Source organism: Magallana gigas, chromosome 9 (genome assembly GCF_963853765.1).
Source record: "Magallana gigas chromosome 9, xbMagGiga1.1, whole genome shotgun sequence".
Classification (NCBI taxonomy): domain Eukaryota; kingdom Metazoa; phylum Mollusca; class Bivalvia; order Ostreida; family Ostreidae; genus Magallana; species Magallana gigas.
Window position 1 is genome coordinate 21,417,705 of NC_088861.1, and position 14,434 is coordinate 21,432,138.

Consider the following 14,434-nt stretch of genomic DNA (forward strand, 5'->3'; position numbering starts at 1 on the left):
GGTGGTAGAGTCATGAATTTCACAATTTAGATTCCTCTTACCAAAGAGATGCTTCACATAAAACTTACACCAAACATGGTAACAATCAGCCTTGTAGTTTTTAAGAAGAAGTTAGAAATGTAAATTGTTAATGCATGACGGCGGACGAAAACGGACAGCAATAGTAAATTCAGGGTGACCTAAAAAAAATTGAATTTATAAGGAGTCTCTTCTTTTTGCTTGTCCTGATTTCAGATTATTCTGTCCTATTTCCTTTAAAAAACGATGCTACATGCCTGTACTTAACAACTTTACTGTGCATATATAATGGCAGCAATGCAGAGTTTGAAATTAAAGTTATATTTTTTGTAATGTTAGCGCAATCGTGATAAATCCGAAATTCCGAATTTACACGCGAGTTGCTGTCTTCTGTGTACCTGTAAGATAAGTCTGTTGGTTTGACGGTGTTATGTTTGGTTGTCAGACATTCAGTGTTACCAAATAGAACAGATACTAAAACAAGAGGCCCATGGGCCACATCGCTCACCTGAGGAACAATAGGTATGATAAAATCAGCTTAATGGAGTCATAATACAAACAATCTGGACAATGTACCGTATTTTCCCGACGATAAGTCGGTATTTTTTTTCTCTGAAGCAGAGCACTCGACTTATCGTCTTGATCGACTTGTCAAAGGCTTGAGGTCAGAAAATTGTGAAAATAGTATTAAAAACCTTGGTTTTAATCATCTTGAGCAGGCTGTGTTATTGAAAATTACGTTGTTGAATTCAATGTTCATCTTTAATTATTATCATTTTCACTCATCTGTTGACACTAGAGTACATATTAATAACAGTTATTGAACAATGGTGCATTGTCTTTAATCAATTAAAAGTTTTACCGTTCCGTTTTTATAAACACATTGTGACATGATTCCATATATCACTATAGTAGGAAGATAATATTGCGCAGAAAAATTGAAACCAAACTTGGATGGAAAAAAATATTGCAGTAGGTCCGGGGAATGTTTCAAAGTATTATTATCTTATTAGTAAAGAGTTGTTAGTGAAAAGTATAAATAAGAAATATTTTATGGTCAAAATCAATTTTAAAATACGTAATCGGCAATTATCAACTCTACTGTTTATACGGTAGACTGATCCCGGTTGTGTTAATAATCTTGCTAAGGCTGACATCTATAGGCCTAAGGCAATTTCACTCCCTGTGTACATAAAGAGTACCGTTATAAGAGTGATTATAGTTCATTAATTAATTATTGTCCAATTCTTTATAAAAAATTTATGAAACGTATGTATGTCGTATATAGTCATTATCAAGTCGTACAAATGATCGATCTATTCTAACAGTGTCTCTGTAAAACAATAGCGTGTAACTGTATTACTGGATACAAAGTAAACAAGTTTCATCAAATCATAGTAATTGCTAAGCTTTCTGCACTTGAAATCCCCCTTTGAAGTCCGACACGAGACAGGTGCATGCCTCTGACACCGGAAATTGTTAAACAAACATTGACCACGCGCCGAGTCAACAGGTGGCTGGTTACGTAATGGCGAATACACTGGCGATGGTTATAGTGGATAATTATTTTAATGCATGGGAATAAAATATTTCTGTCAAAGTAAGTTTAGTTTTGCATAACACGCGATATCAGGAATTGTTTACAATGCAAGCGACTTTGTAGATGTTGTCGGTATTTGAAAATATGATGCATAAGTATAAAAAGTAATTGTCTAAATGTTAATCATTAATAATAATTGGTAGCAATATCGGGGACATAGTGGTATTATACACTGATAATGTTACTGCAGTTTTATACACCATTTTGAAGCGATAAGTTCGACGTGTCGTGTGAATCGACGTATCGTAGGATTTTGTTAAAATTTTGGCTAAAAATGAGCAATTCGACGAATCGTCCGCATCGACGATTCGTCGGGAAAATACGGTACAATAATACATGTAGATCCTGTATAAATAAAATCCATTTTCCCCCCTGGATATTCTTATGTTTATAGTTATTAGTCCCTTTTCTAATAGGATGATTTTATAATCATATCACATGTTGAGTATTGCAGTTCTCAAACAAGAGGCCCAAGGGCCACATCGCTCACCTGAGCAACAATTGCCTAAATTCTGATCAAATTAGCATTACAGTATCAAAATATCTTGACAACTTAGTACAGTAGATCTTTCTTAAAAAATTTGAAAATCTGCCATTTTTTATCCACCTCCTTTTTTTTGGTAAATACCAAGCCCCTTTTGTTGTACCTGTAAGAAGATTTTTCTCTATTCCTATATACCCCCCCCCCCATTTCATGGCCCCACTTTTCTCTAGGGAATCATGGTTCAATCAAACTTAAATCTGCAAAACTTTCCCAGAATATTTTTAAAAATTTTCTCGATATATTCCTATGTAAAACCGCCATCACGGCCCCGCCCTACCACTGCATAGGGACTGTGATTTTGAAAACTTGAATTTACACTACCCGATGATGCCTCTACACAAGTTTAAGCTTTTCTGGCCAAATAGTCTTTAAAAAGAAGATTTTTAAAGATTTTCTCTATATATTCCTGTATAAAAATTTATCCCCCAATTGTTGCCCCACCCTACCCCTGGGGACCATGATTTGAACAAACTTGAATCCCCTTTACCTAGTGGTGCTTTGTGCCAAATTTGTTTAAGATCTGCCCAGTGGTTCTTGATTAGAAGATGAAAATGTGAAAAGTTTATGATGACGACAACGACGATGACTACGCCGACAACAACAGACAACGGACAAATTGTGATCAGAAAAGCTCACTTGAGCCTTTGGCTCAGGTGAGCTAAAAAGATCCTTAACAATTGTTTATATATGGGATATAAAGCTACATCAAACTCTGAACCTTCTAAATTGTGAGGCAAAAGAATTGTCCTGGAGACAAAGTCTTAAAGCTGACATGAATTCACAAATACGCATTACTTCCCTTTTCTCTCTGACTACCGCCATATAAGTTGTCGATTTTTATGTTCTGCTCATCGCTACACACCCCCTATATAAGGCTGAGAGCCCTCGTCATGCTTCACCGCATTCAGGAATTTCATACACCCGAACACCTTACCTTGGACGAAAAGACTCGTGAAACGTGTTTTGAACAAAAATAATATGACAACCACTTCACTGGCAAGATATATCCAATAAACGACGAAACAAGACAGACTGATATCCAGGCGCAGATACTTCAGAAATTCCTCGATAATTGTAGACTGTTTTCTTGTGTATGTTATAACATCGCACATGCGCAAATAACACACTGTGACAGATCGAGCAATGTCAATTATCGCATGGATTTTATAAACGGGGAGTTTTTGTAGGAACGGATAGAAACGTTGTTACTTTCTTGGATTTACTATCATTTAGCTACTGTGTTGGATGTAGTGTCGCCAGAGTTTTCAAGAAGATGCAGACGTTATGCACTCTGTATGAACGACACACGTGTTCGATGTGCATGCTAGGTAAGGCAGCACTGTCTGTGCAAAATAATACAGATACCTTGGACATCCTTTCTAAGAATAAAATATATTTGGTTTTTCATTGATTGTTGTTTTCTTTATTCTTTATTACTACATTTTACTACATAAACAATGTGTAGTTCATGCATTTAGAAGTCCGTGCAACGTGAATGCCTCGATCGGAAAGCAACCGACCGTAACTTTCTCAACCGGTATATATACCCCAGTGGCAGTAGAGAAGCGATCGAAACTAATATGGCGACCAAATGCTTTTATGAATTCATGTCAGCTTTAACAATTATAAAGAATCATCTGGCTGAATAGTTTCTGAGAAGAAGATTTTTAAAGATTTACTATATATATTCCTATGTAAAACTTTAACCACCCCCTCCCCCAATGTGGCCCCATCTTACCCCCGGGGGTCATGATTTTCACAACTTTCAATCTACACTACCTGAGGATGCTTCCACACAAGCTTTCCTGGCTTTATGATTCTTGAGAAGAAGATTTTTGAAAATTTCTCATTAATTTTTAATTATCTCCCCTCAAAAAAGGGCATGGTCCTTAATTTTGACAACTTTGAATCCCCTTTGCCTAAGGATGATTTGTGCCAAGTTTGGTTGAAATTGGCCCAGTAGTTCTTGAGAAGATGTGAAAATGTGAAAAGTTTACAGACGACAGACAAAATATGATAAGAAAAGCTCACTTAAACTTTCAGCTCAGGTGAGCTAAAATATACATTATTTTTTGTCACATGTGTCTTCTGGGTTTTTTCTTCTAAAAATATGCAATTTGAGTCATTAAATTTAGGTTTGTCTATTAAATCACCTACTATAATAATAGGGCCTATTTAGCAAAACAAGCACAATGCAAAAAGGAAGCACATGCGAGCACACCATAATGCATATACCTCAGGGGTATACCACCTTAAAAAGGCTTAGTAAAGGGGCAAGGCCACAAGGCAAGCTGACAAGTACTTCAAGGTCAACACAGACATCGCTTTGTTCAAAATGATGTTATATTATGTAAAAGGGTAAAATGGTAGTTCTGTCTAATCTTTCACATGCTTTCGCTGCCCCCACCCCCGGGACACCACTTAACATGACTGCTAAATGTATCGCCTTTAATTTCAATTATTTTTATGAAGTTTATAGGTGAGGTAAAATTCTATGGGGGTCAGTTTTCAACGTGTGGGGGTTGTAGATCTACAGGTAAGGAATGGTTTTCTACTGTAGAAAAAGGACCCTACTAGTCATAGAATACAATAACTGACCCTGGGTCAGTTTTCTCCGTAGAAATTTGACCCCCAGATCAATATTATACGGGAGTCACTTTTTGTCCGGTTACACCGAAACCAAATTCCAGCCTGTATATTAATAGGATACATCCATACATCAAATCTGAGTTGGATGTGTGTAACGGTTTATAGATAATGATTTATAATGATCGGAAAGTGAATGATGACGGAATGATGGAATGTTAGAATTTAATGGCAGGGGCATAAAAAGTGTGCACTGTGAACTTAAAATGTGACTAAACCTCATAATATTATCTCATTTTGTAGATCAGATATAAACTGTAATTGCCAACATTAAAATAACTACCTCAAAATGATTGTTAAATGCCACTTGTATTCTTAAACGTGCATGGTCTGATGTTTCCACCTGCATAACAAGAATTCATCTCATTAACACATTTCAAAGTTAAAAAGACATTTCAAAACATATATTGAAAGTTTTCCACATTTTTTTGTTTGGAAAATCGTGTTCAAAATGAAGTTTGTTTTAAATAAACATGTACCTCTAAAATATCTGTTATGAAGTCAGGTCCCAACATAAGACAAAGGGTTTTCAATGAATTGGATCTTTTTGGTTTACCAGCTAAAATGAAAACAATTTATTTTGTTATCTCCATGTAAATCATTATGAGAGAAATTGCAGGAACTAAGCAAAATCATTATGAAAGAAATTGCAGAAACAAAGCAAAAAGAAAGGGAAGGGCAAATCGCCCCCCCCCCCCCCCCAAAAAAAAATCAGAATTCAATAAGAAATAAACATTCAAATATGCATTTTGTTATTTTAGAATTGCCGATTTGAAATAATTTAGGGATCATTTCTACAATATTATGAACGCCTAGTTAGGTAAAGATCTAGTTAATGAATTTAAACTGTCTTTTTGGTGCTAGATCCCCCCCCCCCCCCCCCCCCCTTGTAGCCAAACCTACCTCCGGGGATCTGATTTTTACAACTTTGAATCTACACTACGTGAGAATGCTTCCACACAAGTTTAAGCTTTCCTGGCTGAATAGATTCTTAAAAGACGATTTTTAAAGAATTACTCTATACGTTACTTTGTAAAACTTCAACATCCCCATTGTGGCCCAACCCTAACCCGGGGATCACGCAGCAATGTTAAGGCGTCCCGATGCTAAAATACGGCTTGAAAACGATATTATTTGAATCATCACAAAAAAACTTTGACCGGGAGTATTTCTTAAAATCTATGTTACGTTTATTGACACCGATGTTAAACATTATTATTTGATGCATTTTGTGACGTCATATGTTCTTTGTAATCACGTGACGGGCGAATCCTAGTATTGCAAATGATCTTTTTAAATCGCATCGGCGCAGGTGATCAATGACATTAAATCAAACATATTTTTAAGAAAAATTCTTTGTTAAGTCATATACTTTGAAGTTATTGCTCAGGAAAGAAATAGATATTTTGTTTATCGAAGATATTGTTAAAACATTCCAGAAAATCATCAAAATAATGCACATTTTTACTAATCAAAAGCGATTTACAAAAAATTGGGGTTAATCCGTAGGTTTCCGTAGCACAATTCACATTGGTACTTATATTCTCTACCAATTTTACGTAAAATATTCTAAAATTATGTTGATCTTTCACCTGCGCCAAGCTGTTTTTACATGCATTAAAATTTCTTTATTCAGTTGTTTACACGTAGCAGGGAGAGTCTCCAAACCACTAGTTTATAAATTGTCTTTTACTTATAACGAAGCTTTACAACTGCCGATTATTTGATACTGGTTTTTAATATGAATGAATTCTGTACGTCCAGCATTAACGGCGGCATCTATGTAAAGGAAACATGCGGTTTTATAGTGGTTTGATGTAATTCACTTTTAACGTTGAGATACATTCCCTGGGAACTATCGACAGGAATGCAGATCGTGACGTCAAAGTTAATTATGACGTCATATCGTATGAAGTACAGACAAGTGACTTTCTACACATCGCTGTAAAATCCATCGGGAAGCCTTAACATACCCGCGCAAGATTTTTACAACTTTGAATCTACACTACCTAAGGATGCTTCCAAGTTTCAGCTTTCCTAGTTTCTTAGAAGAGGATTTTTAAAGATTTACTCTACATATTCCTAATAAGTATGTTAAACTTCAACACCCCCATTGTGGCCCAACCCTAACCCGGGGATCAAGATTTTTACAACTTTGAATCTACACTACCTGAGGATGCTTCCACACAAGTTTCAGCTTTCCTAGTTTCTGAGAAGAAGATTTTTAAAGATTTACAATATATATTCCTATGTAAAACTTCAACCCAACCCCCCCCCCCCCCCCCCCAATTGTGTTCCACCCTACCTCTGGGGATCATGATTTTAACAACTTTGAATCTACACTACCTGAGGATGCTCCCACACAAGTTTCAGCTTTCCTGGTAAAATGGTTCTTGAGGAGAAGATTTTTAAGGAGTTACTCTATATATTCCTTTGTAAAACTTTGACCCCACCCCATTGTGGCCCCACCCTACCCCCACGGTCAGCTTTCCTGGCTGATTAGTTTCTGAGAAGAAAAGATTACTCTATATATTTTTCCATGTAAAACTTAACCCCCCCCCCCCATTGTTGCCCCACCCTATTCCCGGGGGTCATGGTTTTCACGACCTCCTGAGAATTCTTCCACACAAGTTTCAGCTTTTCTAGCCAATTGGTTTCTGAGAAGATTTTCACAGATTTACTCTATAAATTCCTATGTAAAAATCGATCTCCAATTTTGGCCTCACCCTACCCCTGGGGGTCATGATTTTTTTCAACTTTATATCTAAACTACCCGAGAACTCTTCCACACAAGTTTCAGCTTTCCTGGCTGACTAGTTTTTGAGATGAAAATTTTTAAAGATTTATTCTACATATTATATATCTTAAACTTAGACCACCACCATTGTGGCCCAACCCTACACCTCGGGGATCATGATGTTATCAACTTTAAATCTACACTCCCTGCGGATGCTTCCACACAAGTTTGAGCTTTCCTGGCCTAATGGTTTCTGAGAAGAAGATTTCTAAAGATTTACCCTATATATTCCTTTGTAAAACTTCAACCTCCCCCCCCCCCATTGTGGCCCTACCCTACACCTTGGGGGTCATGGTGTTATCAACTTGAAGCAACACTACTTGAGGATGCTTTCACACAAGTTTTAGCTTTCCTGGCTGATTAGTTTTTGAGAAGAATATTTTTAAAGATTTACTGATCTATATATTCTTATGTAAAACTTCGACCCTCCATTGTGGCACTACTCTTTCCCCAAGGGTAATGATTTTCACAACTTTGAATCTACACTACCTGATGATGCTTCCACACAAGTTTCAGCTTTCCTGGCCTAATGGTTTTTTAGAAGAGTTTTTGAAAATTTCTCAATTTCTAGAGAGAGACACTGGATGAAATATCTGGTTTCAGCGCTGCGGAAACCCTTTGGAAACTCTGCGGAAACTTAAGGTTACTTTAAGTTTCCGACAGGTTTCAGCACGGAAACTTCAAGTTTCATTAAGTTTCCGCAGTGCTGAAACTTAGGCTGTCCATGAATCCAAATGGTTTCCGCAACGGAAACTTACTGAAACTTGATGTTTCTGCATAGTTTCAATCTCCATATACGTTTGGGATACATATTGTTTACAAATGGTTTCCGCGACGGAAACTTACTGAAACTTGAAGTTTCTGCATAGTTTCAACCTCCATATACAATTGGGAAACATATTGTTTACAAAGGGTTTCCGCAACTGAAATTTACTGAAACTTTTTATATTTTTGCTTTCACAAAAGCTGAGCAAGGTTTCTACTTTATGTAAAAACAAAACAATTTCAAACAGTTCCAAATTTATTTTGTTCAAAAATCTGAAATTGTTTCCAATAATAAATAAAATACAGCCAAGATACAATAATGGAGAAACATCCATATGGCAATTCCCTTATTAGGGACTTTTATTTAAAAAAATGATAAAATTGCACAAGAAAAAAAACTCCCATAGAAATCTTTACATTTGTATTTTTTTTCATCTCGATTAAATGCCTATCAAATCTCCCTTTAAAAATGCATCAAAGATCTTACTTTTAAAAAAATATGAATGCAATTTACAAAATAACTGCACGTACATGAATAAACAAAGAAAACTTCACTGTTACATGAACATGATACACTTGTCTCAATTTGTTTTGAACTACAATGAATATGTACACCATAACATATTTTTGAAAAGTCTAAAGTATCCATCTTTTAAAAAAAAAATACACTACAAGATAGTAGTTGACTATAGAGGTTTGACCCAGATTTGATTTGAATATGTCAATAAATTCCAAAATGAGGTCAAAGTGACCCACTTACAAGTTGGGATAAACCTTTTCTTTGTTAGTAATATAATCTAATGTTTTACAATAGAACAGGATTTGATATCATTTTTTTGATAATCCATTAAGTCAAAAGTGAACTTTTCATTTCCACCCATGATGTACCAACTGATCAGATTTTAATATCATAAGCCTGTCAGTATTTAATAGATGACCCAGAGGGAGATATGAAAAGCTTGTTGGCCAATAAAAAGCTAACAATGGAGCAGTCTGTCAAATCATGTGCAAAAATATGATGTACACATTTAATAAATTATGCTGATTGCAACACACTTCATTCCTGATGAATATTCTTCTTTACACATGGTTTACCTTCCTACATTTCACTACTTTACCTACATTAATATTTTTAAATCCAAGACATGAAGTAAAATATGCATTGTTTATATATGACAAGTATTACTACATGTACATGTACTTGCTTTTTGTAGCATGAATGTATAAAATACAAAGTATCACACAGATCATTCACCTTACAATTCTCATCAATACCAGCATTTTACTTATGATATAAAAGCTAATTCCAATTATATATTAGTTACATAACACAGTTTAAAATAAAACCCACATGGAAACAACTTTCCATCCAAGTAATTTTGTTATATAAAAATTGTAATACATGGGGTATATGTTGTCTTTATATATTTTCATATACGACATAATTGAATATTGTTTGGTGTATTTTATCATTTCTATGACCCATGCATTCATCTCCTAATGCAGTGTTTTTACATTTAAGATTGGTTTCTTAATTTTTCATATATTGCTGCAAATAAAATTCAAGTTATCAAGAAATGTTTAAACAAAGAAAATGGAAAAAAAAGTAGTTAACACTTATCAACTTGGAGGTGTGAGGATATATGTTACATGGAGTCTAATATTTTATGCAATATTTGCAAATATAACAAATTATTTAAGAAAATGAAAGTTAATATCTGCAAGGTCTAATCAATCATTTAATAAGTCAAAACCATGTGATTTTCTAAGATTCTAGCTTACAGACAGACATTGTAATATACTGGTATTTGATCATATAAGAAAAGTACTTTTATAGTTTATAGGTTTTTTGAAATGAGAATACTTTACAGTTAAAAAGTCTTGTTCTGCAGAGGTTTAGTCGGGTCGTAGAGATGTGTCCATTCGAATCAATAAGGAGTGTCCTTGGCTGTTGTTGATGAAACCCGAGTCGTAGTTTATGGAAATAGGCCTTTTTGGGGGACTTTCGAGCATTGTCCAGACCGGTGAAGCACTCATATGATCACATCATGGCTACAGCAGACTTAGTAGTTCTGGACAGTGGTAGCATTAAAATTCTTCTTCTTGCGATGAACTTGTTCCTCTCACTGGGCTGTACTTTATGTCTGTTCTATTTATCTTAAACATGAATAATAAAGTTTCATTTAGATTTGTAAACAATAAACATAAGTCATTCAGCCTAACATGTAATAAAAGCATTCTGAATAAAATTCTGAATAAAGAAGCTACTATGCAGTTGCCAGTTGCTGTTTAAACTATGTCATATAATGACTACAGTAGTATCTGGTCTCAAATGTTTCATTTTATGTTTGAAGCTATGTTATTTTCATTTTGATTCAATTATTGTCTGTTGAACAATGGAAAAACTTATCAACAATAAGTGTGTTTCACCCCCCCCCCCCCCAATCAACCTCCTTTTCAAGAACTTAGACCTGGATTTCCCAAAAATTACTACAGTAAATTATAAACATCCAACACATGTATAAGTTAATGGTGAAAATAATCAATTTCAAAGCAATACCTTGCGTTCACATCGTCCAGCTGGTCAAAACATTCACCCGAATCACCGAACAGAGGATGCAACTAATCACCGGAAACATTGACTTTGTATGCTGTCAATACTGGAAAAGATAAACGTGAAAGATTTCATTTTCCGGATTTAATAATAAATTTTTTTCGTTACATTTAGAGTTTGTAAATCGTAAAATGTGCGAAAGATTCATTGTTCGTATTGTTTACCAACCAAGCATTCATATATTAGGGACGTTTATATAATTATATATGTGTATACCCTGGATAATCTTGATCATCATGCATATAAAGTTGGTTAATGGTTAACTTGGTCAAAACGTATATTTAAAAGAGATACGGTAATAAAAATTAAAACGCCGAACCAAGTTTGAAAAAATGACGCCATCTTGATTTGATGGCGCGAGATCTCGTTTACAAATGAGAGATAAATTAGAGCCTTGAAAATGTTATTGGGAGTATCTATGTTGTGAATTAAGTTACCTTGACATGAGTTCTTCGTTCCTGCATTATCTCCTTGTTGTAGAGGCTATTAATGCTTCTCAATTCTCCATTTTACAACAGCACCTTCTTGTCCATTTTAACCTTCGCTCGGAATCATAAAGTGCGCCAATACTGACCAATCAGAACCCGCTAAATCTTGGAAAAGTGCATCTTTGGATAGTTTAAAATGAATAATGTTTAATCAAAATTATCATTTTTTACCGAATAGTATACTTTTTACATGTATACTTATTTTAAATAAGAACTGTCGGAGTCAGTATTTCCTGGTTAAATACGACAAAGTATTGGCGTGTGTTTGTATTTGTAACACGTGATTAACCAAAAAAAAATGGCCGACCGTTTGTTTACAAATGTCTAATGAAATTAAACAAGTTTTAATGAGACATATGTATCAGATTTTGTCTTTAACTATATTAAATTATTTACATGTACTGATGATTTTGCCAAACTAAATATGATAGAGCCATATATAGTTGACTGACAAGTAAGTCTTGACTTGTCCAATTTTCACCGCGATTCTAAGCACGGTCATATTCTTATTCAAAATATAGAGGTGTGAAAAATATTATGTTTATCACAGAGCAGGTTCTGCATGAACACACAGAAATCACAAATATAATTAGATGCCGATCAATTAACGGGGTCCGGTTAACAGCGTTCACCCGTACGGTGAATTTACAACTACGATGAATTGATGGCAATTATTTTACAGTTACACATGTGCACTGATTGGTCATGCGATGAACAGTACGTTAAGAATACTTATGAAATTAAGATACAAACGCGTTAAACAAGCCGGGAAGTAAGACGTACACGTCGGACTGATATATAAACAAAATATAATTTTAATTATTTGGTATACTTTCTACATCAAATGTATACGAATGTATAATCAAATTTTAAAAATGGGATTAAAATCACGTGCACCACATGGCTAGTGCTGGATTTTAAACTGATTTTGTAATATAACGTATAACTTCAGTAAAATTATAAATAATGCTTATTATATCTTATAACAGAAACATGTGCATGTTTCATAAACATGTACATGTTTCATAAACATGTATCAATATCTGTGTTTACAGTACAGAAAGTAAATACAAAGTATAGAAATGCACGAATCACATAGGCGTCGAACCGGGGGGGGGGGGGGGGGGGGGTTAGTGCAAAGTTAGACTTAACCAATAGGCATATAGCCCCCCCCCCCCCCACTTTTTCTCGCCGGAAATGTAATTGTTCCTAAATTTACCTTGAAAGATTGAGAAGTTGGAGTAATAGGCATACTAGCCCCCCCCCCCCCCCCCCCCCCACGGATTAGGATTTTCATGATTTTGGGAATTAGGGTTTTTTCTCAATATTTCTGAGGATTAGTCCAGCCCCCCCTTTCAATTTGCTTTCGACCTCAGTGAATCATGATACAGTCATAAATTATTATATTAGACTCAAACTCCAAGTGGGTTTTACTTGTTATTATCAACTGTAGACTTTTTTACAAAAAAATTCCTGTGTACATGTGTTGGCGTGGTATTAAAAAAGAAATAAATTAGCTCTAAACTTCAGGCTGTACGAATATTTGGTACGATTTGTAAAAATTTACAACGACTTTACCTTAATTTGTTTGCTTAATTAGTTACTGTACCTCAGGTTCATTCAAATGATAACTAAATGATTTAAGAAGGAGTGTTACAAAATAGGTATATTAATTTTACTAAATAATTATGATTTACTTATCAGTTTTACTAACTCAGGTACACACAAATTGAAAAAAAATTCCCGCCGGGCTCCAGTTATAAACTCGCGCTTCGTACTGTGTATATGTTATGTAACAGTCTTTTGTTCACTCCTGACAGAAAAAACCCTGCAATCCACACAGAATATACAGGAAAATCACAGAGGAGGTCACCTGGACAAAGAATGTATACACATGTATACACGTGCCCGAGTACCTAAGATTAATGATTTCATCATATGCATTAAACAAGATCGGACATCAGTTTTTCTTTTCAAATTCAATTAATTACTTAGTAAGGTTCTTAATCGCCTTATTTGCCACATTTGAAGATAGTTACATGTTTACATATAGTTTCAGTCACGATGAAACCTTACTATACATTTTAGTCTGTACGGATTCATTATCATTAGGCTAGAATTAAACTTAAACCTGTTGAAAATAAATGATATCACTATTAAACTCAAATCAATTTTAGTAATAGTTTCAGCAATGCGTAAACCATTTGGAATCTTAACTTAAAGTTTCAGCATACTGAAACCTAGCGGAAATGTTCTGAAACTGATTGATATTTCCATAATAATTTACACAACTTTTCACATGATTCAATTTTAGTTTCCGCATTGCGGAAACCATCAGGAATCTTAACTTAAAGTTTCAGCATACTGAAACCTAGCGGAAATGTTCTGAAACTGATTGATATTTCCATAATAATTTACACAACTATTCACACGATTCAAATTTAGTTTCCGCATTGCGGAAACCATCAGGAATCTTAGACTAAAGTTTCTGCTGACTGAAACCTAACGGATACTTGCTGAATCGATATAATGGTTTCCGCATTGCGGAAACTATACATGAAACTTCAACTTCAAGTTTCAGCAAGGTTTCCATATAGTTTCAGTTTTGCTGAAACTTGATTTTTCATCCAGTGAGAGAGAGAGAGAGAGAGAGAGAGAGAGAGTGTAAAAATTATTTTCAAACGGGTAATAATACTGGATGATTATTTTCAAGCTTTCAGAGAGCATGGTTGGACAGTGCATTAGTTTTAATGCATTCTTCTTTTTTTTTTTTGCTTTTAAGGGTGTATGTCTGTTCTCTATTCTAATGGAACACAGCCAAGAGAAGGGTGGTTATTGGGGGTGTTTAGCACCTCTTCAAACAATGGAATGTTTTGATACAACTTAGATTGTCCTGGGGGCAAGTAAAGTAAAGAATTCATTCAATGCACAACTAATTGAAGTAAATTTTCCAAATGATATA

At 34.8% G+C, this 14,434-nt stretch overlaps 1 protein-coding gene and 1 long non-coding RNA gene across 3 annotated transcripts in view; both read right to left on the minus strand.

Annotated features, from left to right (window-relative positions):
* LOC105317102 (major vault protein) overlaps nt 1–14,434 on the minus strand; it is a 185,900-nt gene that overhangs the window by 58,373 nt on the left and 113,093 nt on the right. Inside the window, exons 16-17 of the mRNA XM_066071463.1 lie at nt 5,288–5,367; nt 5,092–5,151 (exon numbers count right to left, since the gene is read on the minus strand). Of these exons, the coding sequence (XP_065927535.1) occupies nt 5,092–5,151; nt 5,288–5,367 (140 nt within the window). The remainder of the gene's footprint in view (nt 1–5,091; nt 5,152–5,287; nt 5,368–14,434) is intronic.
* On the minus strand, nt 8,161–12,501 carry LOC136271435 (uncharacterized). Of its 2 annotated transcripts, none has more exons than XR_010709331.1 (3): nt 11,201–12,501; nt 10,931–11,030; nt 8,161–10,527 (listed from the first exon to the last, which is right to left on the minus strand). It is a non-coding gene; the product is annotated as an uncharacterized lncRNA (long non-coding RNA). The 2 variants fall into 2 exon arrangements; XR_010709330.1 differs by having other exon boundaries at nt 8,162–10,527; nt 11,422–12,498.